The 26,390-nt window shown below is 46.0% G+C and overlaps 1 protein-coding gene across 3 annotated transcripts in view; it reads right to left on the minus strand.

The window, feature by feature from the left end:
* The window catches only part of MYLK (myosin light chain kinase), a 741,434-nt gene that overhangs the window by 249,414 nt on the left and 465,630 nt on the right, over positions 1-26,390 (minus strand). For all 3 annotated transcript variants that reach the window (XM_029605228.1, XM_029605226.1, XM_029605227.1), the window contains 2 exons: positions 10,713-10,910; positions 8,371-8,617 (listed from right to left, as the gene is read on the minus strand). In XM_029605228.1, the coding sequence (XP_029461088.1) occupies positions 8,371-8,617; positions 10,713-10,910 (445 nt within the window). The remainder of the gene's footprint in view (positions 1-8,370; positions 8,618-10,712; positions 10,911-26,390) is intronic.

Raw genomic sequence — 26,390 nt, forward strand, 5'->3', positions numbered from 1 at the left:
CTTCCTCTGGTGACCATAACCCTTGGGTTTGGAAATCGTCCACATGAGCCCCCCAACCGATGTGGGAAGCGTCGGTGGTCAGGATTACTTGTGGATCTGGTAGGAGAAAAGGTAAGCCCTGAAGGAGATTGATTTGAGTCGTCCACCAGGTTAAAGACAGGCGAAGCGCTTGTGTAACTGCGACTATGGAGGACAGGCGCTGAGAAGCTTGAATCCATTGGTGTCGCAGAGTCCATTGTGTTACTCTCATGGCTAGTCGGGTCATGGGAGTGACTTGAACTGAGGATGCCATGTGTCCTAGGAGAATGAGGAATTGGCGAGCCGTGGCCGTGTCTTGAGACTGGAGCTGGCGAGCTAGGGACATGAGAGTTTGGACCCGCTGCAGCGGAAGGTAGGCCTTTGCCTGTAAGGTGTCCAAGTCTGCCCCAATGAAAGATAAGGTTTGAGATGGGACTAAGCAAGATTTCTCGTAATTGACAAGAAACCCTAAGGAAAGGAGTGTGTTGATTGTCAATTTTAGGGAGGAGTGGGCAATCTGAGGGGTGGAGGCCCTGATTAGCCAATCGTCCAGATAGGGGTAGACATGGACACCTTCCTTCCTGAGGAATGCTGCTACCACTACGAGGCATTTGGTGAAGACTCGTGGAGCAGATGCCAGACCGAAAGGTAGTACTCGGTATTGATAATGGTCGCGGCCTACCAGAAACCGCAGATACTTGCGATGGGATTGTGTTATCGCAATATGGGTATAAGCATCCTTTAGGTCGAGGGAGCACAGCCAATCCCCCCTTTGCAGCAGAGGGAGTAGCGCACCCAGGGTTACCATCTTGAACTTTTCTTTTTGAAGGTACTTGTTGAGGGCCCGAAGGTCCAAAATGGGACGTAGCCCCCCTGACTTCTTTGGAATTAGGAAGTACCTGGAGTAGAATCCCTTGCCTCGTTGAGAGGGAGGGACGGGTTCTATAGCATTTGATTGCAAAAGAAGGGATACTTCCTGTTGTAATTGAGTCAAGTGGCTGGATAGACTCCATGCTTGAAGAGGCGGGGAGTCTGCCGGAAGAGTTATGAAGTTGAGGTGGTAACCCTGTGTGATAATTGCCAGCACCCACTGATCTGAGGTAATCTGTATCCAATGCTGTAAAAAGTGGCACAGACGACCCCCCACAGGGATGTCGGGAAGTGGGATGTGGCATGTGCTCCGTACCGGGAAGTCAAAGGCCTGCCGCAGGCCCAGGAGGTGGGGCCACAGCAGGTCTTTGTTTTCGAGGTTGGCGTGGCTGAGGTCTAGTGGAGGATCGAGCCGGACGAGGCCTAGCCGACGGAGGATAATAACGACGTGGCCGAAAGAAAGACTTTTTAGAGTCCTTCTTAGGTGGTGGTTTGGAGGATACCTCAGATGGAACAGACGAAAGTTGCTTCAACGTCTCGTGGTGATCCTTCAATTCTGCCACAATTTGCTGAATCTGTTCTCCAAACAGATTGTCCCCTAAGCAGGGTAAATCGGCTAGACGATCCTGGACCTCTGGGCGAAGGTTAGATGACTTTAACCAAGCCCAACGTCTGGCTGAGATGGCAGTAGCTGAGACTTTTGTGGAAGCATCGAAGATATCGTAGGCCGTTCTGATCTCGTGCTTCCCAGCCTCAAATCCTTTGTGAAGAAGGGCTTGAAGCTGTGGCTGGTATTGGTCCGGTAACGTGTCAGCGTAGTCCTGCATCTGTTTAAGGATGGCTCTGTTGTATTGAGTCATGTAAAGTTGGTATGAAGCTATGCGAGATATCAACATGGCCCCATGATACACTTTCCGTCCCACACTATCCAGGAATTTGTTGTCCTTGATAGGGGGAGTGGAAGAGTGTGGTTTTAGGCGCTTGGCCTTCTTTTGTGCAGACTCAACTACAACAGAGCGATGATCCAGTTGAGGCTTCTGAAATCCTGGTGCTGACTGAACAAGGTATGTGGAGTCAGCTTTCTTATTAACTGGTGACACAGATGAAGGAGATTCCCAGTTTTTCTTTAAAAGATCCAGAAATACCTGGTGAATGGGGATGGAAGCGATGATTTTAGGAGCATCCAGAAATTGGAGCAGTTCCATCATTTGGTGCCTGTCATCGGTTTCAGATTGCAACTGAAAAGGTACAATTTCTGACATTTCCTTTACAAAATTAATAAAGGAGAGATCTTCAGGAGGAGATCGTTTTCTACTCTCTGTAGGAGATGGTGGGGATGGCAAATCTGTATCAGAAGATGTATCATCACCCCAGGTATCATAAGGATCATGTGGGGCTTGCAGACCTGGTTGAGGATCCAAAGGCATCGATGGAAATCTGGATGGAATCGGTGCTGCAAGCGGAACTGTAAACGGCATCGAGGGCTTCGGGGCTGCCGATGGAATCGGTGCCGGTCTTGGAATCGATGGAGCCGAGGGATAAATCGGTGGAGAGGTATGCGAAGGCACCGATGGGACTACTCCGGACGGGGGAATCCGAAACGGTGTTTCTCCTGCCGATGAGAATCCTGCCGGAGACGATGGTGTAGTCGGTGCTACTGGAATCACCGATGGAAGGGCCCGCATGAGTGCCTCCATACGATTCAGTAGCGGTGCCAGCGCTTCCACTAGAGGCTCGGTGGTCGGTTCCCTCCTCGGTGGCGGAGTCGGTGCCGAGGTCGGTGCCTGAGGCGGTGCCAGAATCGGTGCCGGAGACGGTGCCGGTGGAGGCTGGAACCTTTGCATCGCTTTCTCGATGGCCTCCTGGACCAGCCGGTCCAGTTCTGCCCGGAGACCAGGGGTAACAATACCCGGCTCGACGGGAGAGGGAGGCTGAGGCAGAGCCGGAGGGACCACCGTAACCGGTGGGATCACGGCTCCCACACCCCGAGAGGGTGAGGGTTTCCTCGATGCCTGCGAACGAGACGTGGACGGTGCCAGGTCTGACCGAGGCTTTTTTGTCGGTGGCTCGGCCTGTTCAGAGGTCGATGGCTGTGGATCCTCGACGGGCCGAGACTTGTGCCGCCGATGGCGATGCTTGTCCTTCCGATCTCCTCGCCCATCCGGGGAGGGGACAGGAGTCGACGGCCAAGAAGTCATCGGTGGTGGACGGTCACCGGAGGGTTGACGGTGGTGGTGCAACTTCGACGGTGCCGGTTCCGATGACGTCGATGCTATCGATGGTGTTGGGGTGGGTGCATGGAAGAGGAGCCCCATCTTCTCCATCCTGGCTTTACGACCCTTAGGTGTCATTAGGGCACATTTAGTGCAAGTCAGGACATCATGCTCACTTCCCAAACACAGAACACAGACCCTATGGGGGTCTGTGATGGACATAGTCCGGGTGCAATCCGGACAACGACGGAACCCCGTCGCCATGGCCTAGGGCCAAATTTAGCCGCGGGATCGGTAAGTGCCAACAGGCCTCAAGGGCCAAAATCGACGGCAGTCGATGAAAATCGGCAAAAAACTTACCGGATTCCGCGAAGGTGACAAAAATTTGTCGAAGGGAGACCCCTGAGGGGCAAATTTTCTTCGGAAAGAAAAAACCGAATTCCTGTCAGGAACGTGGTAAGAGAGCTCCTTTCACCGCGTGGCAGCTGCTGCGTGGAAAAAAGAAGACTGGAGGGAGACCCCTGCTGGCTGCAGGGTCAGTGCCTTGCTGGGCATGCCCAGTAGGGGCCAGTCAAAGTTCTGTTTAAACTTTGACAGAAGTTTTCCGTGGTGGGCTCCATCCTCGATGTCACCCATTTGTGAGGACAACCATCCTGCTTGTCCTGTGAGAATGAGTCAACGGTCTCATTTCAAGGTGCTCTGGAGGTCAGTGGGTGGGTTTGCCATGCATTGCAGTGGATGGCTTTGCCAGCGCTGAATGAACCTCTGAAACACTGGCTTTTATAAATTTTAGCCTGGTTCAGCTGATTTGTAGTGCTTCTTTGTCTTCTTTTGCTGAGTCACCGGGCCCTCCGAAGAAGCCCTTTTTTGGGTCTCTGTAGGAGTGCAAGGCTTTGGGCCTGGCAAAGATTGAATCGAGTGGCGAGGAAAGAGCGCATAGCTACCTGAGTGAGAAGAAGTCGCTTCCCCTGAAGCTTTACGATCTTTTCAGCCCTTTGCCTCCGAGCCCGAGGGGACATGCAGCTGCAGTCCCTACAGAAAACCTTGTCGTGCTCTGGACCGAAGCAAAGATAACAGTGGCAGACATGATGTGCCCACAGGAGCAGTATTTGAATCCTGGGGCCTTCTTCGTTTATCGAATTATCGATGAAAGAGTGCGACTGAGGAGGAGAAACATTCACGTCCACGTGCAACATGGAAAAAAACTGCAACTGACTCGAACCATTGATGACAACTGAAGAATGCGTGCGGGAATTCCTGCGCATGAGCAGACCAAAAAGCTCTACTACTGGAGAAGATTCCGACCCGCACCGCCAGAGGACGTTGCACCCAATCAGCAAGGCTCATTCACTTGCTTATTGACGGAAAAACCTAGCTTCACTTGCCAGTAGCACAGGGGAGTGAGGAACAGGTGAACGGAATCAAACTGAAAATGGATTTTGGGTTATGTGAATTCATCTAGAGCAAAATATTTGAAACAATAATGGTCTTGTTTTATAATTGCATTTGTAGCCATGCATGACAATGCTTCACTCAAAATCATCACTGGAAGAGGGAAAGGTATCTTCAACTTTTACCAAGCTCCTTGATGTAGGCATTTTGGCTAATGTGGAAAAGTATGTAAAACATTGTGCTTTATGCAAAAAGTGATTTTGCTGCAGTCAAAGAGTGGCCTGCCTGAAGAATTCAAAATACTATATATTCCCTTCTGCTTGCCCCATTCCCACCCTTAGTGCTTACTCTGATCTATAGTTTGGGTCAGTGCAAGTTTGACATATCTCCTGATTGGGATTGGGAAACTGAATTCAAGACTTGAGATCTGACTTTTTCTTAAGGTGTCTTCCATCTATACCACGCTTGCACAACTCCAGTCTTTTGAAAATTGCCCCTTGAAGCTTAAAATACAACAAGATCTCAGGCCTTTACGTGGCAGGTCTCTACCCTGTGGAACTGCAATTGAAGAGGGATTACTTCAGGTTTGGGCAGTTACTGAAAACTCATTTGCTTAGACTAGCTTTGAGATAGCTCATTTAGCTGATGATTTAGCCTGGTCCACTGTTGCATTGTTGCATTTCTAGAATTTTGATTTGTTCCACAATTTTAAGAGGCCTATTTGACTTTGGGACTAGACCCCTGGGATGTTATTAATTTATACCTGCTGGTTTATGTATACTGGGGTTTAGGGTGCATTTTTTATTGATTTAACAATTTATATTAACCCTGGGGATATACCTGCATGGTAGGTCCTGATTTATAGCTGTGATCAGAGGCGAACAAAGGGGGTGGCGAGGGGGGTGGTCCGCCCCGGGTGGCAACAGGGGGAGGGGTGCCATTGCCACCGGCAGGAAGGTCCTGTGTAGGTGCGGAACAGTGACATGGCAAAGGAAATCCCACCAGAGAAAGCAAGGACCTGCAGCAGTGGCAGAGGCCAGTGGCGCCGCTGGCATTTCCTGGAGCAGGTGGCAATGAACAAACCCAGCAGTACCACCGGCGCTCCCTCAGCTGGCGGCTGAAGAAGAGGCCCTGCAGTGCCATTCGCAGCCAAAGAAGGGAGCAACTAGCCCTAGAGTAAGTGCCAGTCTATATGTGTGTGTGCATACGAGGGGTGATCGTGTATGTATGACAGGGTGTGTGTGTATATGAGAGGATGTGGGGGGGTGTTTATGAGAAGGTGTGTGAGTGTGTATGAGAGGGTGCCTATGTGTATCAGATGGTGAGTGTATAGAAGAATGTGTGTGCCTGTGTATATATATATAAGAGGGTGCCTGTGAGTGCATATATGTGAGAGGTTGCCTATGTGTGGGGATGGGGGTGGGGGTGAGAGAGAGGAAGCATGAGTATAAATGTGTGGGTGAAACAGGAATCATGTGTGAGAGATACAGAGGAAGTGTGTATGTTGGTGGGAGTGGGGGTGAGAGAGAGGAAGCGTGTGTGTGTGTGCGTGGGTGAGACAGGAATCATGTGTGACAGATACAGAGGATGTGTGTATGTGTGAGAGAGAGTGAGAGAGAAAAAGAGACGGAGGAAACGTATGTCTGTCTCTTTCACACACACACACACACACACACACACACACACTCAAGCTCCCTTTGTCTCTCACCAAGTGTGTATGTGTGTGAAAGACAGAGCATATTTTGTTTGTGTCTGTGTGTGTGTACCCCAGTTCACAGACACACACATCTCAGGGTGACAGGTATGGAGAGTGGTGGATTTTTAAAATCCTTATTAGTTTTAATTACTGGGTGTTATTTGATGTCTGCTGTTTTGAAATATTTTATCAATGTTTAGGAAATTTTTAAAATTTGTACAGGAGCATCTAATTATTGAATTTTCTATCATTAGCTGTTTTGAAATGTATATTTTTTAGTATGGTTTTACTATTATAATTATTTATATTTCTTGATTGTATTGTTTTGAGAAATAGTGATTTTCTGCTTTTCCACTGTTGCACTGCATACAGAATCTGGCTTGTGGTTTCCAGTTCAGTTTTGTCTGCATGTGTGTGTGTGTGTGTGTGTGTGTGTGTGTGAGAGAGAGTGAGAGAGACAGACAGAGGAAGCCTGTTGTGTATGAGAGAGAGATGGAGGAAGCATGTCTGTGTGAGAGAGGCACAGAGGAAGTGTGCGTGTGTGAGAGAGGTACAGAGAAAGTGTGTGTGTGTGTGTGTGTGTGTGTGTCTCTCTCACACACACACATGCTCCCCTCTCTCCCTCACCAAGCATGTATGTGTGTATGAGAAAGAGGGAGCATATTGTGTGTGCATGTGTGCCCCCAGTCTACAAAGGTCCTAGGATGACAGATATGGAGAGCAGGAGATTTTTAAAATCCTTTTTAGTTTTAATCATTGGGTGTTACTTGATGTATCTGATGTTTTGAAATATTTTATCGATGTTTAGGAAATGTTGAAAAATTTGTACAGGAGCTTCTAATTACTGAATATTATTCTATTCATCAGCTGTTTTGAAATGTATAATTTTTTAGTATGGTTTTACTATTCTGATTGATTTATATTTCTTGATTGTATTGTTTTGAGGAATAGTGATTTTCTGCTTTTCTATTGATGCACTGCATACAGAATCTGGCTTGTGGTTTCCAGTTCAGTTTTTGTCTGCATGTGTGCGTGTGAGAGAGAGAGAGAGAGAGAGAGAGAGAGAGGAAGTGTGTATGTGTGCGTTAGCATGTGAGAGAGACACAGAGGAAGTGTGTGTGTGTCTCTCACACTCACACATGCTTCCTCTGTCTCTCACCAAGCATGTATGAGTGTGTGTGTGTGTGTGTGTGAATGCATGCCCCCAGTATACAACAATCTTAGGATGACAGATATGGAGAGCGGGAGATTTTTTAAATCCTTATTAGGTTTAATTATTGGGTGTTGTTTGATGCGTCTGCTGTTCTGAAATATTTTATTGATGTTTAGGAAATTTTAAAATTATATATTTGGGGGGGGGGATGCCAAAGAAGTATCCACCCCAGGTGCAAAATACTGTAGGTTCGCCTATGGCTATGATGCCTGAGTTTTATGGTCTTATGTGTTAGGTTTTATTTGGATGCGGGTGTTGTTTCGGATTCAGCTAATGTATTCAGCTATGATATTTATGTATTTAATGATTTTATGGTCTGGCTTTCAATTGTGTGAGTACTGTTTGGGCCACGACTAATCTATTTGATGGCCTAACTGATGTTTTATTCCATTTGTACATTGTCTTGGGCTTTTGAGATAGGTGACTGATATAAGTAAATAAATAAATAAAGGTGTCATTGCTCTTGAAATCCAAAGGTATAAATAACCTAAGCAGACTAAAAATTCAACGTAAAATGCAATGGACTTAATCCAAGTACAGCATTTGGATGACAAGAAAAGGAGGGTTGAAAGTAAAATGAAAGCTTAAGAATTTAAAACATATGCCAGGAAGTATTTCTTTTCATGTAACAACCACAAAAGTGAGGCAAGGCCTTCTGGGCGAGGATATTCCAACAAGCAAAAGAAAAAAAAAGAATCAATCCAATGGCATCCAGAAGAGCGAGAGAAAACTGCCAACGCTCAAGAACTCACAAGCCAGCCGTTTTTAACTGGTGTCCTAAAACCATATATTTATGTACGCTGTGTTCTTACTTCTAATAAAACCTCTCAGTCAAGATAAAAAATGTAGCATACACCTTCTACGGCTATGCTCTTAGTATTATTTCCAGCATTGTTCTTTAAAGGCACCTACTCCGACGCACAACTAAGACCTAAGAGAGGAAAAAACAGTGGTCTTGGTTTGCTTACTTTAATTTGATTTCATATTGACCAGCACTGTGAGCTTGCACATTCCTCAGGATCAGTGTGAAGACATCATCGCTCTGCAGGATCTCACAGCCTTCCTTTTCCGCAAGCTCCTGACCATCTTTCAACCACTGCACCGCTGGGAAAGGGTCTCCGGCAATGGCACAGGACATCAGGACATTCTGTCCCACTGCTGAGGTGACAGACTTGGGTCTGCTAATAAACCAGGGCTGAATTCCATCCTGAGGCTCTAGAGCAGGAGCAAGTCACACAGAATAGGGTCAAGGATTACGATAAACAAGGATACAGAAAGAGTATGTACAAATGTTTAAAGAAATGTCTGCCTTGCTTTGTATGGAAGTATTAATTGCCACTGATAAACCCATAAGATAATGAACTCCAAAGCAATTCTATTCACAATAGAGTTTAACCTACTGCAAAACTTAGGGAAGTGCTTTAGGCACTTGCCCCATAATTACGTTTATTTCTAAATACTGATGCTCTAACTCAGGGGTGGCCAACTCCTCTCCTCGAGAGCCACAAACAGGCCTGGTTTTTCAGGATATCCGTAATGAATATGCATGTGAGAGATTTGCATACAATGGAGGCGGAGCATGCAAATCTATCACATACATATTCATTGTGGATATCCTGAAAACCTGGCCTGTCTGTGGCTCTCAAGGACTGGAGTTGGCCACCCCTGAATCAGAGCTGGTTTACATGGTGTCTGGTCCTTACATGATCCACAAATTGCAAGTCTGTTTCAGAATGCAAGGATGGTTTTCTTAACTCGATTTCAATGTGGATTTCTCATTTAGATTGCTCATTTTCAATGTGCAAGAGGATCATAATGTTTTAAAGGTAGTAGTGTACCCACTGTGCTTCTCATTAACCTGTGTTAGTACTTCATTCAGATTAGAATGCTGTTCATTTCTATAGCGCTACTAATCACATGCAGTGCTGTACAGATATAGATAAGGACCCTTCTCTGAAGAGCTTATAAAATGGCAGAACATTTGCTTTGCTACCCCAGCTGATGCCTATACAACCTCTGCAGATGCACACAATCAGCAGATAAGGGGCACAAGAAACCTGGGAAAATTAGTTTCAGGGCTGGAATGAGATACTTAGGCACCAAGGCTAGGCCAGCAATATGGTCTATTATTTCTCCATGAGGTCAGTCTCTTGCAAAGGGGCAACAAATCAGACCTGCCTGATTCTGGATCAAACTTCAGAACAGTTTTCCCCGACACAGGCACAAAATGAAAATTAGGCAGACAGACAAATGATTTCAGAATCACTGTGATCTGATCTGCCGCAGGCCGTACTGACTTGGAAATAGAAATGGAGGCATACAGAGGGGTATTTTTCTTGCAGAGACTGACAGCATTTGGTGTCGGGCTACACTCATTCTTGTCAGGTCTTGGGAAAGTGCTGACCTGATGTAGCACACGGTGGCGCATGCCAGACGGGTATACTTCCACTGCAGCGTGCGTTGATTTAGTACCTCTGCTTCTGCCACCCACTGAAATAACAGTGCACCATCAATGAAAATGCACTGTTTGGGCATGGCACTTACACTGCAGCAGGTTGCAGGTTAAAAAAATTGTACAATACATCAATTAAACTGAAACCACACTGATGAGAACTGATGTGATATTGACACACTTTACCTTCACTTACCACTCCAGAACACACTTCTTGACTGGGAGAGTGAGGATATAAATCTTTACCTGTCCACAGTGGACATAAGGTATCTCACAAACAAGTTAACCCCTTGTATAATATGGAGCTAAAGTTGCAGGGAAGATACTGCAAAGGTATAAAATGATTTATAAGGTACCTCTCCCTATATGCAATAGATTTACAAGGTACCTCTCCCTATATGCAATATCTCTAATGTAAATGGAAAGATAACTTGCCTCCCAGGGAAGGCAGGTAGCCTTTCTCAGTCCTTCCCAAGCTAATCAAGTGACTTACAGTCTTCAAAATGAACAAGCTACCAAATGCACTGAATATTAAATTATTGAAAACCAATTTATGTTCTTAAGCGCTGAAGACGATTAAATAATCCCCTGTGGCAGATAAGACAGACGTATACTACAAAATGCATAAGCTGTTTTATAGTAAGGCAACAGAAAGCAGTTTGAATTAAATGCACACTAAAGTAAAATACCCTCACTTCCGAACCTGAATGCTAAAGGTCTTTTGGCATGGTTGCATATCTGAAATTCAGAACTACTACACCGCATAGCAGCCTGTGTTCTTCTTTCATCGCCTCTTGTGTTTGCAAATTAAGTTGGATTTGCTACTGATTAAGAGCTTTGCTGCTGCCAGTTTCGTACCTTGCACGGTCAGCGATGCCTGTGTCCGTGCTGCTCCTAGCTTGTTCCAGGCTTCGCAGGTGTACTTGCCAGTATCTTCCGGGAACACCTCCTGGATGTACAGGCTGTATTCCTCGCCTTTCTGCTCCAAATGAAAATCTTCCGTTTCCTGGATTTCTTTCCCATTGTGTAGCCAGGTAATCTCAGGCGGAGGATTTGCTGACAAATGACAAAGCAGACATTCAAATACTGAAGACAGGTCTATTTGGTTTCCTGAGGCTTTCCCACATGTTTTAACTGGCTGTTACTGAAAGGAAGGTCACAGGCTACAGTATTTTACTTTTCTGTGATTTCAGCATTTTACTCTTTAGTTCTGGTTAAAAAAAACAAGTACCTCAAAAGCTCCTAATATTGTTTGCAGATTATTACATGAATTGCCTCTAAATGAGCGAACAAGGAGAGAAGCTAAACTATGTGCAGAGATTAGAGTTTCAGATTGTAAGGTTCATCTCATTGGATAAGACTTTCCTGCACAAATAAATGCAGCTCCAAGTAAAGCAGAATTTCTCTTTCCAGCTTTCTCTGCTTCAATGTCACCAGGCCATCCTGCACAGTGAAAGTGGATTGCTTAGTGCGAGCTGTGTTCTTCTTGCTTGCTGGTGACATCGGACAGCCCAGTGATGTCCTGAGCTGCAGATCACAGCACAGGCTGAACACTCCATGGGCAGAAAGCAGCAAGCCAAAGGGCACAAAGAGAACAATTTTAGCAAGAAAACTGAGCAGGCCTAACTTGGAAATCACACCACCACGGACGTAGAAGCATCCCAAATTTCTCATTGTCACAAAATGAGTAAGGAACATAGACATACCTTAACATCTGATTCAATCACAAATCTATTCTTTCTTGCAAGCACAGCTTCAGGGTCCCCAAAAATCATATTTTAATGTTACCACAAGGTTATTTAATGAAATATCTATAGCATAGAGCTAGCTTGGTTTTCCAACTCTCCTCCATCTTTCTCCCTCTTTATACTGCTTCCCAGACTGTAGGCCTGGGAACCTAGTTTCCTTTGCTGGTTAAGAGCTGAAAGGGAAGATTTGTATAGAACTGAACCTTTGGTGCCCATCCTCTGCCAATAATGCTTGCTCCAGCCTCAACCAGCCTTCTCTCTCTCACCCAGAGCCTGAGCCCTGCTGGCTCCACCACCAGATGGGAGATTCTAACTAGGCCTACATCCCGGGCTTCAGGGCGAGGGGCAGGGGCAAAAAGGTCTTATTTATAAAAGGAATTCCTGTAATTTAGGCTCTATCAGTTGAGCCTTGCATACATGTGGCTAAATTGTATATAAAACCAAAAAATTCAAAGAAACATATTAAAACAAGAGAATAACATCAGTTACAACAAATGGCGGCACAATTTGACCCTCTGGGTTTTTCGGTGAACTTAGCTTTGATCCCTGAAGGCTGGCTCTCAGGGTAACCAGAACATTTATTTATTTATTTGTAGGCTTTTATATACCGATAGCCGTTTGCACATCGTGTCGGTTTACAAAGAACACTGCGCTTATAATATGAAGCACAACAGTTACATGGAACAAATTGGTAACATATAGGGATAACATAACTACAGTCTTCCTGTAATCACTGTATGTAAACAAACCTCATGAATATTTATTGGGAAAACTGAACCTGTTGGGCAAGTTGGAAGCCATCTTTGTAGCCTGCTATCTGAAGGGAAGAAGGACAAGTCAGGGGATCCAAAGGAATCCTGACAGGGGTATTTATTTGTAATCTAGATCACATACTTGGACGTCCATGCATGCAAACTTTCAGGAAAGCAGGCTCCATTAATTCTGCATGGAACTTCTTGTTTTAAAGGCTTCACAAGCAAATTGTGATAAATTGTAGACTGGAAGACTGGGCGTCCATATGGCAGATGAAATATAATGTGGACACGTGCAAATTGATGCATATAAGGAAAAATAACCCTTGCTGTAGTTATACAATGTTAGGTTTCATACTAGGAGCTACCACCCAGGAAAAAGATCTGGGTATCATAGTTGATATTACCTTGAAATCATCAGCTCAGTGTGCTTCGGTGGTCAAAAAAGCAAACAAAATGTTAGGAATTGTTAGGAAGGGAATGGCGAATAAAATGGAGGATGTCATAAAGCCTCTGTATTGCACCTTGAATACTGTGTGCAATTCTGGTCACCACATCTCTGGTTGCACTGGAGAAAATACAGAGAAGGACGACCAAAATGATAAAGGGGATGGAACTGCTCTCCTTTGAGGAAAGACTAAAGAGGGTAGGGCTGTTCAGTTTGGAGAAGTGACAGCTGAGGGGGGATATGATAGAGGTCTACAAAATTATGAAAGGACTTGAATGGATAAATATGAATCGGTTATTTACTTTTTCGGATAATACAAGGACTTGGAGGCACTCGTGAATTTAGCAAGTAGCACATTTAAAACAAACTGGAGACAATTCTTTTTCAGTCAATTAAACTCTGGAATTCATTTCCAGAGGATGTGGTTAACGCAGTTAGTGAAGCTGGGTTTAAAAATAGTTTGGATAAATTCTTGGAGGAGAAATCCATGAACTAATATTAATCAATAGGGAATAGCCACTGCTTGGTACCGGCATTAGTAGCATGGGATCTATTTAATGTTTGGGTACTTGCCAGGTACTTGGAAACAGGATGGACCCTCGGTCTGACCCAGTAAGGGAACTTCTTATGTTCTTATGTACTGGGATATAACCCATGCTTTAATAACACCGTCCCATGAGTTTTCATGCACAATTACAGCAAATAGTTCATACATTTTCTTTTTCTTACATTTCTGAAAATCTCTTCTAAAGGGAACAGATGTGTACAGTGGTCATATGTCTACAGCAAGCAATAACAATAGCCTCTCTCTTTTGGGGGTCTCTTCCATCACTGTGATGGGATATAAGATACAATCGCTAAGCTCAGAGGTGGCCAATTCCGATCCTCAAAAGCCAAAAATAGCCCTGGTTCTCAGGATATCCACAATGAATATGCATGGAACATATTTGCATACAATGGAAGCAGTGCATGCAAATCTATCTCATGCATATTCATTGAGGATATCATGAAAACCAGACCTGTTTGTGGCTCTCGAGAACTGGAGCTGGCCAGCCCTGGCTAAGTTGTTCTTTGCTACAATGGTGTAGCACAACAGGATAACACCCAGCATCTAACCACGTCAAAACTTATGTTAAGTTCCTAGGGGATATACTGCTTTCTCATAGACTCCCAGGGAGTTAAGAGTACATCACTATGTGGATTAACTTAACAATGGTATAGAAGAGTTTTTAAATAAATAAATAAAATCACAGGGAAAGCGAAATTGCTTACCTGTAACAGGTGTTCTCCTAGGACAGCAGGATGTTAGCCTTCATATGTGGGTGACATCATCAGATGGAGACCAGCACGGAAAACTTCTGTCAAAGTTTCTAAAACAGTGTGCCAGTCAAAGTTTCTAAAACTTTGACTGGCACACTGAGCATGTCCAGCATGCCACTATCCACGCATCCACACGGGGTCTCTCTTCAGTCTTGAAAGTAGATTACGAAAAGATAAAATAACAAACAAGAGAACCCAACTCCTCGGGGTGGCGGGCGGGTTTCCTGAGGACTAACATCTTGCTGTCCTAGGAGAACACCTGTTACAGGTAAGCAACTTCGCTTACTCCTAGGACAAGCAGGTAGTCCTCACATGTGAGTGAATCCCTAACTACAGGATGACCCAGAAAAAATAATGGGACCAACAGCCACCAAACAGGTGCAATGGGCACAACAACAGAGGTGCTGTTGGTAACAGCGGTGACAGCCTGAACCCAAACCAGATGCCTTAGGTAGGAAGAGTTGGGTTCACAGCTGAAAAAGGTTCCTGAGGACAGACTGGCCGAATCTGCTATCCCGGCGGCCATCTCTGTCCAGACAATAATGAGCTGCAAAGGTGTGGAGAGAACTCCATGTTGCATTCCTGTAGATCTCCTCCATGGGGACTGCACACAGGTGGGCCACAGATGTTTCCATGGCCCTGAGTGAGCTGTGACATGGCTCCCACAGTTGTAGTCCTGCCTGGTCATAGCAGAAGGAGATGCAGTCCACTAACCATGTGAAAAGAGTCTACTTAGCCACAGCCATGCCCAGCCAGTTGGAGTCAAAGGAGACAAACAGCTGGGTGGCGTGCCTATGGCCTGCCATCCAGTCCAGGTAGAAGGCCAATGGGAGTGGAGGATATATGTACAGGAGGCCTGATCCCCAGTGAAGGGCAAAGGTATCCGTGGCTGGCTTGCCGTCTGACCTAGACAGGAAGGAGTACTGAGGTACCTTCCTGTTGCAGGGGGAGGCAAATAGGTCCATGTCCGGGGTTTCCCAGAGATTGAAGATCCGATCCATCACCTCTTGGTTCCGGGACCACTTGTGGGGCTGGAAGGTGTGGCTCTGCCTGTCCTCCAGGGTGTTCTTTGTTAAGTACACCACCCGGAGCAACATTCCCTGAGATAGCGCCCAGGTCCAGATCAGCATCACCTCCTGAAAGAGGAGGAAGGACCTGGTGCCCCCCTGCTTGTTGATATATAAATATATTGAAAAGTAAGGGTCCCAATGCAGATCCCTGAGGTACTCCACTGTCCACTCCCTTCCACTGAGAAAATTGTCCATTTAATCCTACTCTTTGTTTCCTGTCTTTTAGCCAGTTTGTAATCCATGAAAGGACATCACCACCTATCTCATGACTTTTTACTTTTCCTAGAAGCCTCTCATGAGGAGCTTTGTCAAACACCTTCTGAAAATCCAAATACACTACATCTACCGGTTCACCTTTATCTACATGTTTATTAACCCCTTCAAAAAAGTGAAGCAGATTTGTGAGGCAAGACTTGCCTTGGGTAAAGCCATGCTGATTAAACCATGTCTTTCTATATGTTCTGTGATTTTGATATTTAGAACACTTTCCACTATTTTTCCTGGCATTGAAGTCAGGCTAATCCGTCTGTAGTTTCCCGAATCGCCCCTGGAGCCCTTTTTAAATATTGGGGTTACATTAGCTATTCTCCAATCTTCAGGTACAATGGATGATTTTAATGATAGGTTACAAATTTTTACTAATATATCTGAAATTTCATTTTGGGTTTCTTTCAGAACTCTGGGGTGTATACCATCCGTTCCAGGTGATTTACTACTCTTCGGTTTGTCAATCAGGCCTACCACATCTTCTAGGTTCACCGTGATTTCACCACAGTCCATCTGAATCATTACCCATGAAAACCTTCTCCGATACGAGTACCTCCCCAATATCCTCTTCAGTAAACACCGAAGCAAAGAAATCATTTAATCTTTCTGCGATGGCCTTATCTTCTCTAAGTGCCCCTTTAACCCCTCGATCATCTAACGGTCCAACTGACTCCCTCACAGGCTTTTTGCTTCGGATATATTTTAAAAGTTTTTACTGTGAGTTTTTGCCTCTACGGCCAACTTCTTTTCAAATTCTCTCTTAGCCTTTCTTATCAATGTGTTACATTTAACTTGCCAACGCTTATGCATTATCCTATTTTCTTCTGTTGGATCCTTCTTCCAATTTTTGAATGAAGATGTTTTGGCTAAAATAGCTTCTTTCACCTCCCCTTTTAACCATGCCGGTAATTATTTTGCCTTCTTTCCACCTTTCTTAATGTGTGGAATACATCTGGACTGTGCTTCTAGGATGGTAGTTTTTAACAATGACCAAGCCTCTTGCACACTTTTTACCTTTGTAGCTGCTCCTTTCAGTTTTTTTCTAACTATTTTTCTCATTTTATCAAAGTTTCCCTTTTGAAAGTTAAGCATGAGAGCACTGGATTTGTTTACTGTCCCCCTTCCAGTCATTAATTCAAATTTGTCACTGAAAAGATTATCCCCGGTGCAAGACAATTCAGCCAGCTGGTCCTGAACCTTTGAGCGAAGGTCTGAGGCATGGAGCCAAACGAGACATCTTGCAGAGATGCCGGCAGCAGCTACATGGCCCGCTGTCTCAAAGATGTCGTAGGCAGCACGCACCTCGTGTTTCCCACACTTAGGGCCCTGTTGGACAATGGCTGTAAGGGCCTCCTGGGGCTGCTGGGCTAGGCCATCTGCCACCTACTAGACTTGCTTCCAGATGTTACGGATGTATTGGGTCATGTATATAAGGTGGAAAGTGATATGACCAACATGGAGCCCTGGAACACTCTCCTACCTATGGCATCTCACACTTTATTCTCCTTGCCAGGCGAACCCAAGGCATGGGTCTTTCACCTTTTCACCTTGTTCAGCGCAGATTCTACCACCACTAACTGGTGGGAGAGTTGGCGCTTATCAAAGCCCACAGCCTGCTGCAGGAGATACACCCTTTTCTACTTCTATTGTGTCCATACATAATGAGGCCATTTCGGGGGGCACCTTGCAGTTCACCAGGGCCACAGAAAGGGTGTGCTCCCAAAGCCAAAGGAACAGCTCCAGGAGAATCTCATGAACTTCCTTTGGGGCATCCATAAACTGGAGAATCTCCAGCATTTTGTGGTGGGCATCCTCTTCCATCATAAGTTGGAAGGGTATGGCTTTAGCCATAGCCCGGATAAACCCAGAGAAAGTCAGGTCTTCCAATGGGAATCGATTCCATTCCTCTGAGGGAGAGGCATCCGATGGAAGACCATCGGAATCCGCAGACAAGGCATCGAAGGTATCACTTCCCCAAGGGTCAAAGGGGTCCTTGGGCTCATAAAGGCTGCCCCACACAGAAGGCTGGGGAGCACTTGGCACATCCCGAGGCAGAGGCACTGAGGGCCCTGGATCAACGGATGACCCGAGGGCTCAGGTACCGGCCCTGGCAGTGCAGGGCATGGGGGGTTCCAGTGGTGCAGGAGGCATCGACGGACCCTTGTCCCTGAAAGAGTCTTCGAGAAAGACTGGCTCAGACACCTTACGTTTCGGTGCCCAAGGGACCAACGAAGAATCATGGGGTGCCAGCAGCAATTGTGTCAGGAGGATACTGAGGAGGACATCAAGTCAGGCCAACGACGGCTCCAACCCAGACACTATAGGTACTGGCATTGGCGTGGGCGCATGCACCAGCCTCGGCATGGTCACCGACATCGGCCTGGGCACTGGCATCGGTGATGACACCGGAGTCGGGGAGGGCACTGGTGATGGGAGCACATCCCTGTCATGCAAAGCACCACCAGGCCCACCTGACGCTCCAGCTCCTCCTCAAAATCCTCCGCTGAAAAGGCAGGCTGAGAGGGGAGAGGAGAGGCCATCTACTCCTCGGGATGCCAAGGACAGTTCGTGCCCGACACCGGGATTGGTGTAGGCGGCCTCGGTCCATGAGACTCGATGGGGCCTCCTCTCGTCGAGGCCATTTTGGGGGCAAGGCGGTAAGCCCAATTCTGGCACCGTGCGAGGACAGTGTTTCTGAGACTTCTCACGGTGCTCGGCCCAGTCTTTCCCTGGCGCCAAGGACGAGGACGACAATCCAGAAGTCTGCAACTTCGAGGAGATTGACACAGGTTGATCCCTGGAGCCTTTCTCCCCCGAAAGCCTTGGGGAAGGAGTGGCCACCGAAGGGTCAAGGAGAAACGTTTCCCCACAGTCCTTGGGTGTCGATGACATCGATGCCGGGATGGAGGAGTCGAACTTAGCCGACCTGAAAACCTTCTCCATCTTATCTAGCCTGGCCAGACTACCTTTTGGAGTCATCTGCACGCACAGTTCACAGTGCTGAACATTGTGTGATGCCCCCAGGCACAGGATGCACACTTCATGTGGATCCGTTAGGGACATAGTCCTGGGGCAATGGGGGCATCAACGGAAGCCGGACGCTGCCATGAGGCACACAGAAGACCACAGTGGACACCAATGGAGAGGAAAGGCTTATCGGACGATGAAAAACAATGAGGAGCAAAAACACATTTTGTGGAACTTTTTCCAAAAAAAGAGCACGAGCTCCACCACTGTGAGACGACAGCTCTGCGGAAAAGAAGAGAATGAAGAGAGACCCAATGTGGACACATGGATAGTGGCCTGCTGGGTATGCTCAGTGAGCCAGTCAAAGATCTAGAAACTTTAATAGACATTTTCTGTGCCGGGCTCCATCTGATGATGTCACCCACATGTGAGGACTACCATACTGCTTATCCTAGGAGAAAATAAATTTTAAAATATTTTTTTCCATTTGAGAGCATGCAGCACTATATTTTAGCACCAATAGTAGCTTGTGATCTATCTAATGTTTGGGTACTTGCCAGATACTTATAGTCTGGATTGGCCACTGTTAGAAAAAGGATGCTGGACTTGATGGACCCTTGGTCTGACCCAGTATGGCAATTTCTTATCTTCTTATGTTCTAAGAAACATTTCAGCTTCCTTGAGGCTTTTGAATCAGCAAGGCTGAAATACCACTAGCTTTTCCAGCTGCAAAGGCTGAACTCAAACAAAGATCAAACAGTCCTGAGGCAAATTTGCAAATGTGCAATTGAAATAAATATATGAGGAGAGTAAATGTTTTAGTAGGGATACTGGTCTCTCCTTGTACAGGAAGTGGTTCTAATAATAGCTCATTAAGATAAAGAGGTTGACAAGCTATTCAAGTACAGTTATAAGAATTCTGAAATGGACTGAGGGGAGAGGGAAGGGGGAAAGAGTAAATATAGTAACTGGAATGCAGTAGTTTTCTGTTTGAGATTTAAAAAAAGTAATTGAAATTCCTCTGATTTTTCAGGCTGCCACTGTTTTGGGGTTTTTGGGGAGTTTTTTGCACTGCAGCCAATTGCCCAAATTGGATGCATTTCAGTGGGGAATTACGCATTGCTCTCTTTCTCGCATTCTACTCTCAGTAATATTACCAGATGTATGCAGCATTGTACAGATACTCATAGAGGAGAGAGCGCTCCTGTTCAGTGAAGCTTACAATCTAGTCAAGAAACACACAGTCCACCCAGAGCTACTTATGAATCTCAAGAAAAAAATACAAATAAAATACTTTATCATCATCATCACTTGGGCTTTTCCAGAGAAAATTCCAAGGCACTCATTATGGCAAAAATGAGTGCCTATACAGTAAGAATTGAGCACATCAGTATCTAAAGTCACAAAAAGTATGGACACAATAGAAGTAGAAAGGTAACACAGAACATGTGTAGAATCCATTTTGAGGTTGTTCTGGAGGTCCCAATCAGGAATTTAAGGTTTCAACTGTGTGCCAAAAGCTGTTACAAATAGCCAATTTTTCAGTTTCTTTCTAAAATTAAGAAGGCCTGGGGCAAGCCTGATGTTTAGAGGTAAGAAATTCCAGAGGGTGAGGGACGGATCCTGTGAAAATTCTCTTCCTCGTGCTTGTGAGCCACACTTCTTTGGGGGCAGGTACCACTAGACAGGCTTGGGGCAACAAGCGCAGTGGACAGGAGGGTGTGTATAAGGTGAGCCGGTTGTTGAGGAATGATGGCGCTAAGCCCTTGAGTGCTTTAAAAACCAGGACCAGGATTTTGAATGTAGTGGAGGTTGGGAGCATGCATAGGGTTCTTGGGAGTGGAGTGGTGCATTTGAATTTTCTGCAGTTCAGCATAAATGTGTGCTGCTGAGTTTGGTATGAGCAGCTATAGGTGATGGTATAGTTTTTTTTTGGCAGCCCAATGTACAGGGAATTACAATAGTCCAGGCAGGAGATTACCCAGGCCTGGATCACTGTTGCAAAGGCCGAGCTATCAAAGAACAAGCAGAGGTGGTCCACTACATAGAGGACCGATTTTGTTACGGATTGTATTTGGGATTCTGTAGTGAATGTAGGGTCTAGAATTAACCCCAGACTGCAGATTTGGTGGCTGATAGGAATGTGCAGGAAAAAAAAATCTGTTTTTGTTTTTTGGTTTGTTTTCGGGAGGTTTTTCCCCACAAATTTCAGTTCATAGATTGATTGATTTGTTTCATTTGTGCAAAAAATGAATCAAGCAATTAAAAAAAAACCCCCCAAAATGGACAAATAATGAAAATAAGCCCTTCCTCCCACTCTCCCAGAAAAATGCCAGGGATCCCCCCCCCCCCCCCCAGTCCGATGGGGATCTGCTGGCTCAAACTAGGCCAAAGCCTTGGACTTGCGTAGGCTGAGGCCGTGGTAGATCGCCGCAAGCCTTGGTCTATGCAAGGCTAAGGTTTTGGCCTAGCTCTTATCCTAGGCCTGATTTCTGGATCCAGGCCAGACAAACTGGCTCGGCCCGGAGGCTGGGTCCTGATGCTGGAACCTCAGCCGGACCCAAGCCCAACGCCGTGACCCAACCGAGAGGCTGGGTCCTGACGCCTAGGCCAGGGCCCAGGCCAGATACCGCGACCCAACCCAGAGGCCTATGGGCTCAACACCTTTGGGGCCCCCCCGAATGAAATGAATTAGCCTTATTTGTCGTGTTTTACACTTTTGCTTTAAACGAATGCACATTCCTAGTGGCTGAAGGGTATAGTAGTTCCTTCCAGGGTTACTTTTGAAAAGCTATGTTTGTAGTCACTTTTTCCAATCCACAGTACTTCAGTATTTAGGGGTTTTAGTTTTAATGTGTTGTAATGTAGCCAATCTGAGATTTTTTTTAATGTGGTCAGAGTCTGAGTCTAGCAGACAGAATAGCTGTATATCATCTGCTGAGGCGTGATAAGGAATCTGGACGTCCCTGGATAGTTTCCCTAGTGAGACCATGTAGATGTTAAATAGAGATATAGATAGGATGGATCCTTGTGACACAATGCATTCTAATGGGTGAGGGAGGGAGGTTGTCTGTCCTAGGGAGATGGTCTGGGTGTGATTTTGAAGGTAAGATTTAAACCAAGCTAATGCTGGGCTTGTGGGTTAGAACCCACAAGCTGAAGTTCCAGCATCACTTGCTCTTCCAAGCAAGTGATGAGGATCTCATGTTCTATGGTACTGAATGAGAAGTCCAGGAGATCAGGCTGTCCATGGTCTAGATAGAGTTGTAGATCATCAATAGACTGTGCTGTGGTGGGATCTGAATCTGGAATAGAAAGGGTCCAAGTTGTTAGTAGCTTGTAGAAAGTCAATTAATTGTAATAGGACTGCTTTTCCTACTACAATTTTGCTAAGGAAAGGGAGATTTGAGATTGAGCAATAGTTACTCAGGATGCTGAGATCTAGGCTTGGTTTGATCAATGTAGGCCTTACTACAGCTTTTTACAGGTGGCCCTCCAATATTGAGGTGTTGATAATGGTTTGGAGATGCCTGAGTGTCGCTTGTTTGATGGCTTTAAGGTCTGCAAGAAGGTGATGAAATAATACATAGAAAGCAGGAATGGGGAGTGTTTTTATTAATTTCAGAATTAATTTTATCTGTTTATTGTTTTTATATTTTTATGCATAGTTAGGAGTATTTTATTGTATTGTATTTGAATTGAAATGTATTGTAGGTATTGACAATTATGTGTTGTGCTGTTAACCGACTTGATATCTTATGAGGAAGGTCGGTATACAAAAATGATCAATAAATAAATAAATAAAAATAAGTTGGAGTTGAAGAAGATAAAAAGGAGGATGTGATTCTTATTGCCTAGGAAGGGGATTCCATGATGGTTTTGATGCAATTGATCTTGTCAGTTTAAGAAGTTCACAGGGTTGCTACGGTGAATTTCTGTTGTTAAGGAACGGCATTGGGGCTTGGTGGCTCCCAGAAGCTTGCTGACTGGAGGAGTTCTCTTGGGCAATTTTTTTTTCTTGTTCTTTTTGACTTCTGCGATGGCTCTGCAGTAGGTTCCCTGGTGTTTCCTGTTGTTGTTTCTGTCAGTTTGAGATTTTGATTTTTGCCATTGATGTTCTAGATTTTTTCCCATTTTCTTTCAGTTCTGCAGTAAACTGTGTGAAGAATTACCCCACTGTTACAAATATACAATACCTAGGGCCCTGTATACTAAGCATGTTTCCCATATACACAAAGGGGGGCAATTTTTAATAGCCAACCTATTTGTGTACTTTGCAACTACCCTAGGTAATTTCCCTTTGTAATTTAGCTATTGCAAAGTCTGCCTATACGTTTCACCTATTTGTGTGGGTGGTCAACTGGAGCACAACAGTGCACGTGCATTTGAAAATGCCAAATGTGTGTGCTGTTTGCTCCCCTGACCTAAACAAACCTTAATCTGGCCAGAAGCACACATGCCGCGGAAGTCCATGTATGCTTTTATCCATGCAAAGGAGGGGCAGCTCTCTGCCGAGCCAAGTTGCCAATATCTATTATCAGGGTAAATGGCTTTACAACCTGACTTTCCTGTGGAAGAAAACCTTGAAGGCACAGGCCTCCTTATTGTTGAAAGAAACAAGGAAAACAAAGTTGCTTACCTGTAACAGGAGTTCTCTATGGATAGCACAACAAAGCAGCTATACAAGTGGGTTACGGCACAATATGGCGCCGACACAGAATGTGCTCTCTCTGAATTCTGGAAGACCTAGAAGTCTTTCCAAGCATGCATAGCATTCCCGCACAAGTCTCTTCAGTCATTTCACAAGCTGAGCTTCAACCTGAAGGGGAAGAGGGTGGGATTACGTGACTGATTTGTTCTGCTGTCCATGGAGAATACCTGTTATGGTTAAGCAACTGTGCTTTTCTCCATAGACAAGCACGAAAAAATTCAGTCACCGCAAAGTGGGGATGCCCAGGCTGAGGGCTGCATTGAAATGTTTGTCTTTTACCGGATAAGAAGGAATTGCAACCCTATTGAAGAGAAGTTGGAGGGCGAATTGAAGCTCACCAAAGTTACTATCATTCGAGAGTTTTCCTCGAAGTAGTAATAGCGTGCCCAACTGCCCAGTTTTTGACCGGAGCCTGTTGTACAGTGTCCGATTACAAGGGTAAAACCCGGTCAGGCAAGGCCAGGGGCCAATCAGTGGGGGCAGCCTGGCAGCGCTCCATCACGTGCCTGTTTTCAGGGCTCGGTTTGACTCTCTTCCTCCTCTGCCTCTCCCCTCAGCTGTGCGGCACTTGTTGCTGCTTCATGCTCCTCTTGGGAGTCGCAGAGGGAGAGGAGAGTTAAATCGAGCCCCAAAGACAGGCAGGCAGAATCTGCCTAGGACAAAAATCAATCCTTGATTTGAAAGGAAAAAAAAAGGGGGGGGGGGGTGGCGGCGGCTGTGGCTGGCCCCCCCCTCAAGTGTCCAGTCCTGCTCCATAAAAAAGTTGGCAACCCTAGGTAGTAATGCTTGGTGAAGGTGTACAGGAAGGGCCTAGTGGCCACTTTGCATGCATCTTGAATTGAAGCAAAGCGAAAGTGTGCTACCTAAGTGGAAGGTGCCTTGCTTTATTAGGGAAGGCGAATTCCAGCATTAGCATAGCAATAGGAAATGAGAATGAGACACTCTCTCTATCCTCAGTCCCCATCGGTGCTCAATCCCAAGCCATTCTTCACTTGATGAGCACTGGTGCATGAAGGACAGCTGAGGGTTGAGGGCCGCTGGGGATAAGGATGGAGGAGGAGGAGGAGAAGGGTAGAGAATGAGGCTCTCTCTCTCTCTTCCCTCCTCTTCCTCACTGCCCTGGGAGATCCTAGTCCTCCAGCCTCCGCCCATGAATCCCCCAGTGCTCCAAGTCTCCTCCACATATCCCACAGCCCCTCCAATCTGCTCACTCATTACTTTGCCCTCTCACTCACTCTCCCCTCCCTCTGATCCATTCACTCACTCACTCTCTTGGTTCCCCCTATATTCTGCAACTCGCTCTTTCCTCTCCCACCCTCACTCTCCCTCCTTTTTATCACTAACTCCTCCTGCCCTATCCCCTCACTTTTGCCTCGTTTCCCCTCCCTCAGTGTGGTCGCCAGGGGCAGAGATGATAGGGCCCAGGAAGCCAACATGCTAAGCAGCGCTGGGGCCAGTAAACCAGTACACCAGAGGCAGCAGATGCAGTGGGGCTGATGGGCAATCACCCCATGCGACATCGGCCTTGGCTGTTCTCCCTCACAGCCCCCTTTATTGTGCTGGGAAATGGGGCAGAAATCAAAGCCAAGTGGCTGCCCCCATCTCTGGGTAAGCAGCTCCAACTCACTCTGCTATGCTTTCTCCAGGGCCCCGAAGGACCACAGAATATCTGTGCTGCTACTGGCCCTGCTCTGTCTCCATGGGGGAAACAGAGCAGAGCAGGTAGCAGAGCAGAGCCAGAAGCCGTACGCTACTTCTTTGGGTCCTGGAAAAAAGGTGGCAGAATTCTGAGTTGGCATTAAACTTCTTGCTAAGGTTATGGCTAAAAGGTGGGGCAGCCTTTCCTCCCTCCCTGCAAGTGGGCTTTGTGCAGCTGCACTATTCTATCACCACTGAGGATTACTGCCTTAATGGAGCTGACCCAGACTTTTTAAAGCCCCAGCTCTGCCTGTGAGCTCTGATGGAGAAAAAACATTTGATAGGATGGAGCGGGACTGCTTGTTTTGTATTTTAGAGTGCTTTGGTTTCACAGGATCAGGTGGAGCGGGACTGCTTGTTTTGTATTTTAGAGTGCTTTGGTTTCACAGGATCAGGTGGAGCGGGACTGCTTGTTTTGTATTTTAGAGTGCTTTGGTTTCACAGGATCAGGTGGAGCGGGACTGCTTGTTGTATATTTTAGAGTGCTTTGGTTTCGCAGGATCAGGTGGAGTGGGACTGCTTGTTGTATATTTTAGAGTGCTTTGGTTTCACAGGATCAGGTGGAGCGGGACTGCTTGTTTTGTATTTTAGAGGGCTTTGGTTTCGCAGGATCAGATGGAGCGGGACTGCTTGGTTTGTATTTTAGAGGGCTTTGGTTTCGCAGGATCAGGTGGAGCGGGACTGCTTGTTTTGTATTTTAGAGTGCTTTGGTTTCGCAGGATCAGGTGGAGCGGGACTGCTTGTTTTGTATTTTAGAGTGCTTTGGTTTCGCAGGATCAGGTGGAGCGGGACTGCTTGTTTTGTATTTTAGAGGGCTTTGGTTTCGCAGGATCAGGTGGAGCGGGACTGCTTGTTTTGTATTTTAGAGGGCTTTGGTTTCACAGGATCAGGTGGAGCGGGACTGCTTGTTGTATATTTTAGAGTGCTTTGGTTTCGCAGGATCAGGTGGAGTGGGACTGCTTGTTGTATATTTTAGAGTGCTTTGGTTTCACAGGATCAGGTGGAGCGGGACTGCTTGTTTTGTATTTTAGAGGGCTTTGGTTTCGCAGGATCAGATGGAGCGGGACTGCTTGGTTTGTATTTTAGAGGGCTTTGGTTTCACAGGATCAGGTGGAGTGGGACTGCTTGTTTTGTATTTTAGAGGGCTTTGGTTTCGCAGGATCAGATGGAGCGGGACTGCTTGTTTTGTATTTTAGAGTGCTTTGGTTTCACAGGATCAGGTGGAGCGGGACTGCTTGTTTTGTATTTTAGAGTGCTTTGGTTTCGCAGGATCAGATGGAGCGGGACTGCTTGGTTTGTATTTTAGAGTGCTTTGGTTTCGCAGGATCAGGTCGAGTGGGACTGCTTGTTTTGTATTTTAGAGTGCTTTGGTTTCACAGGATCAGGTGGGGCGGGACTGCTTGTTTTGTATTTTAGAGGGCTTTGGTTTCACAGGATCAGGTGGAGCGGGACTGCTTGTTTTGTATTTTAGAGGGCTTTGGTTTCGCAGGATCAGATGGAGCGGGACTGCTTGTTTTGTATTTTAGAGTGCTTTGGTTTCACAGGATCAGGTGGA

Source organism: Rhinatrema bivittatum, chromosome 6 (genome assembly GCF_901001135.1).
Source record: "Rhinatrema bivittatum chromosome 6, aRhiBiv1.1, whole genome shotgun sequence".
Classification (NCBI taxonomy): Eukaryota; Metazoa; Chordata; class Amphibia; order Gymnophiona; family Rhinatrematidae; genus Rhinatrema; species Rhinatrema bivittatum.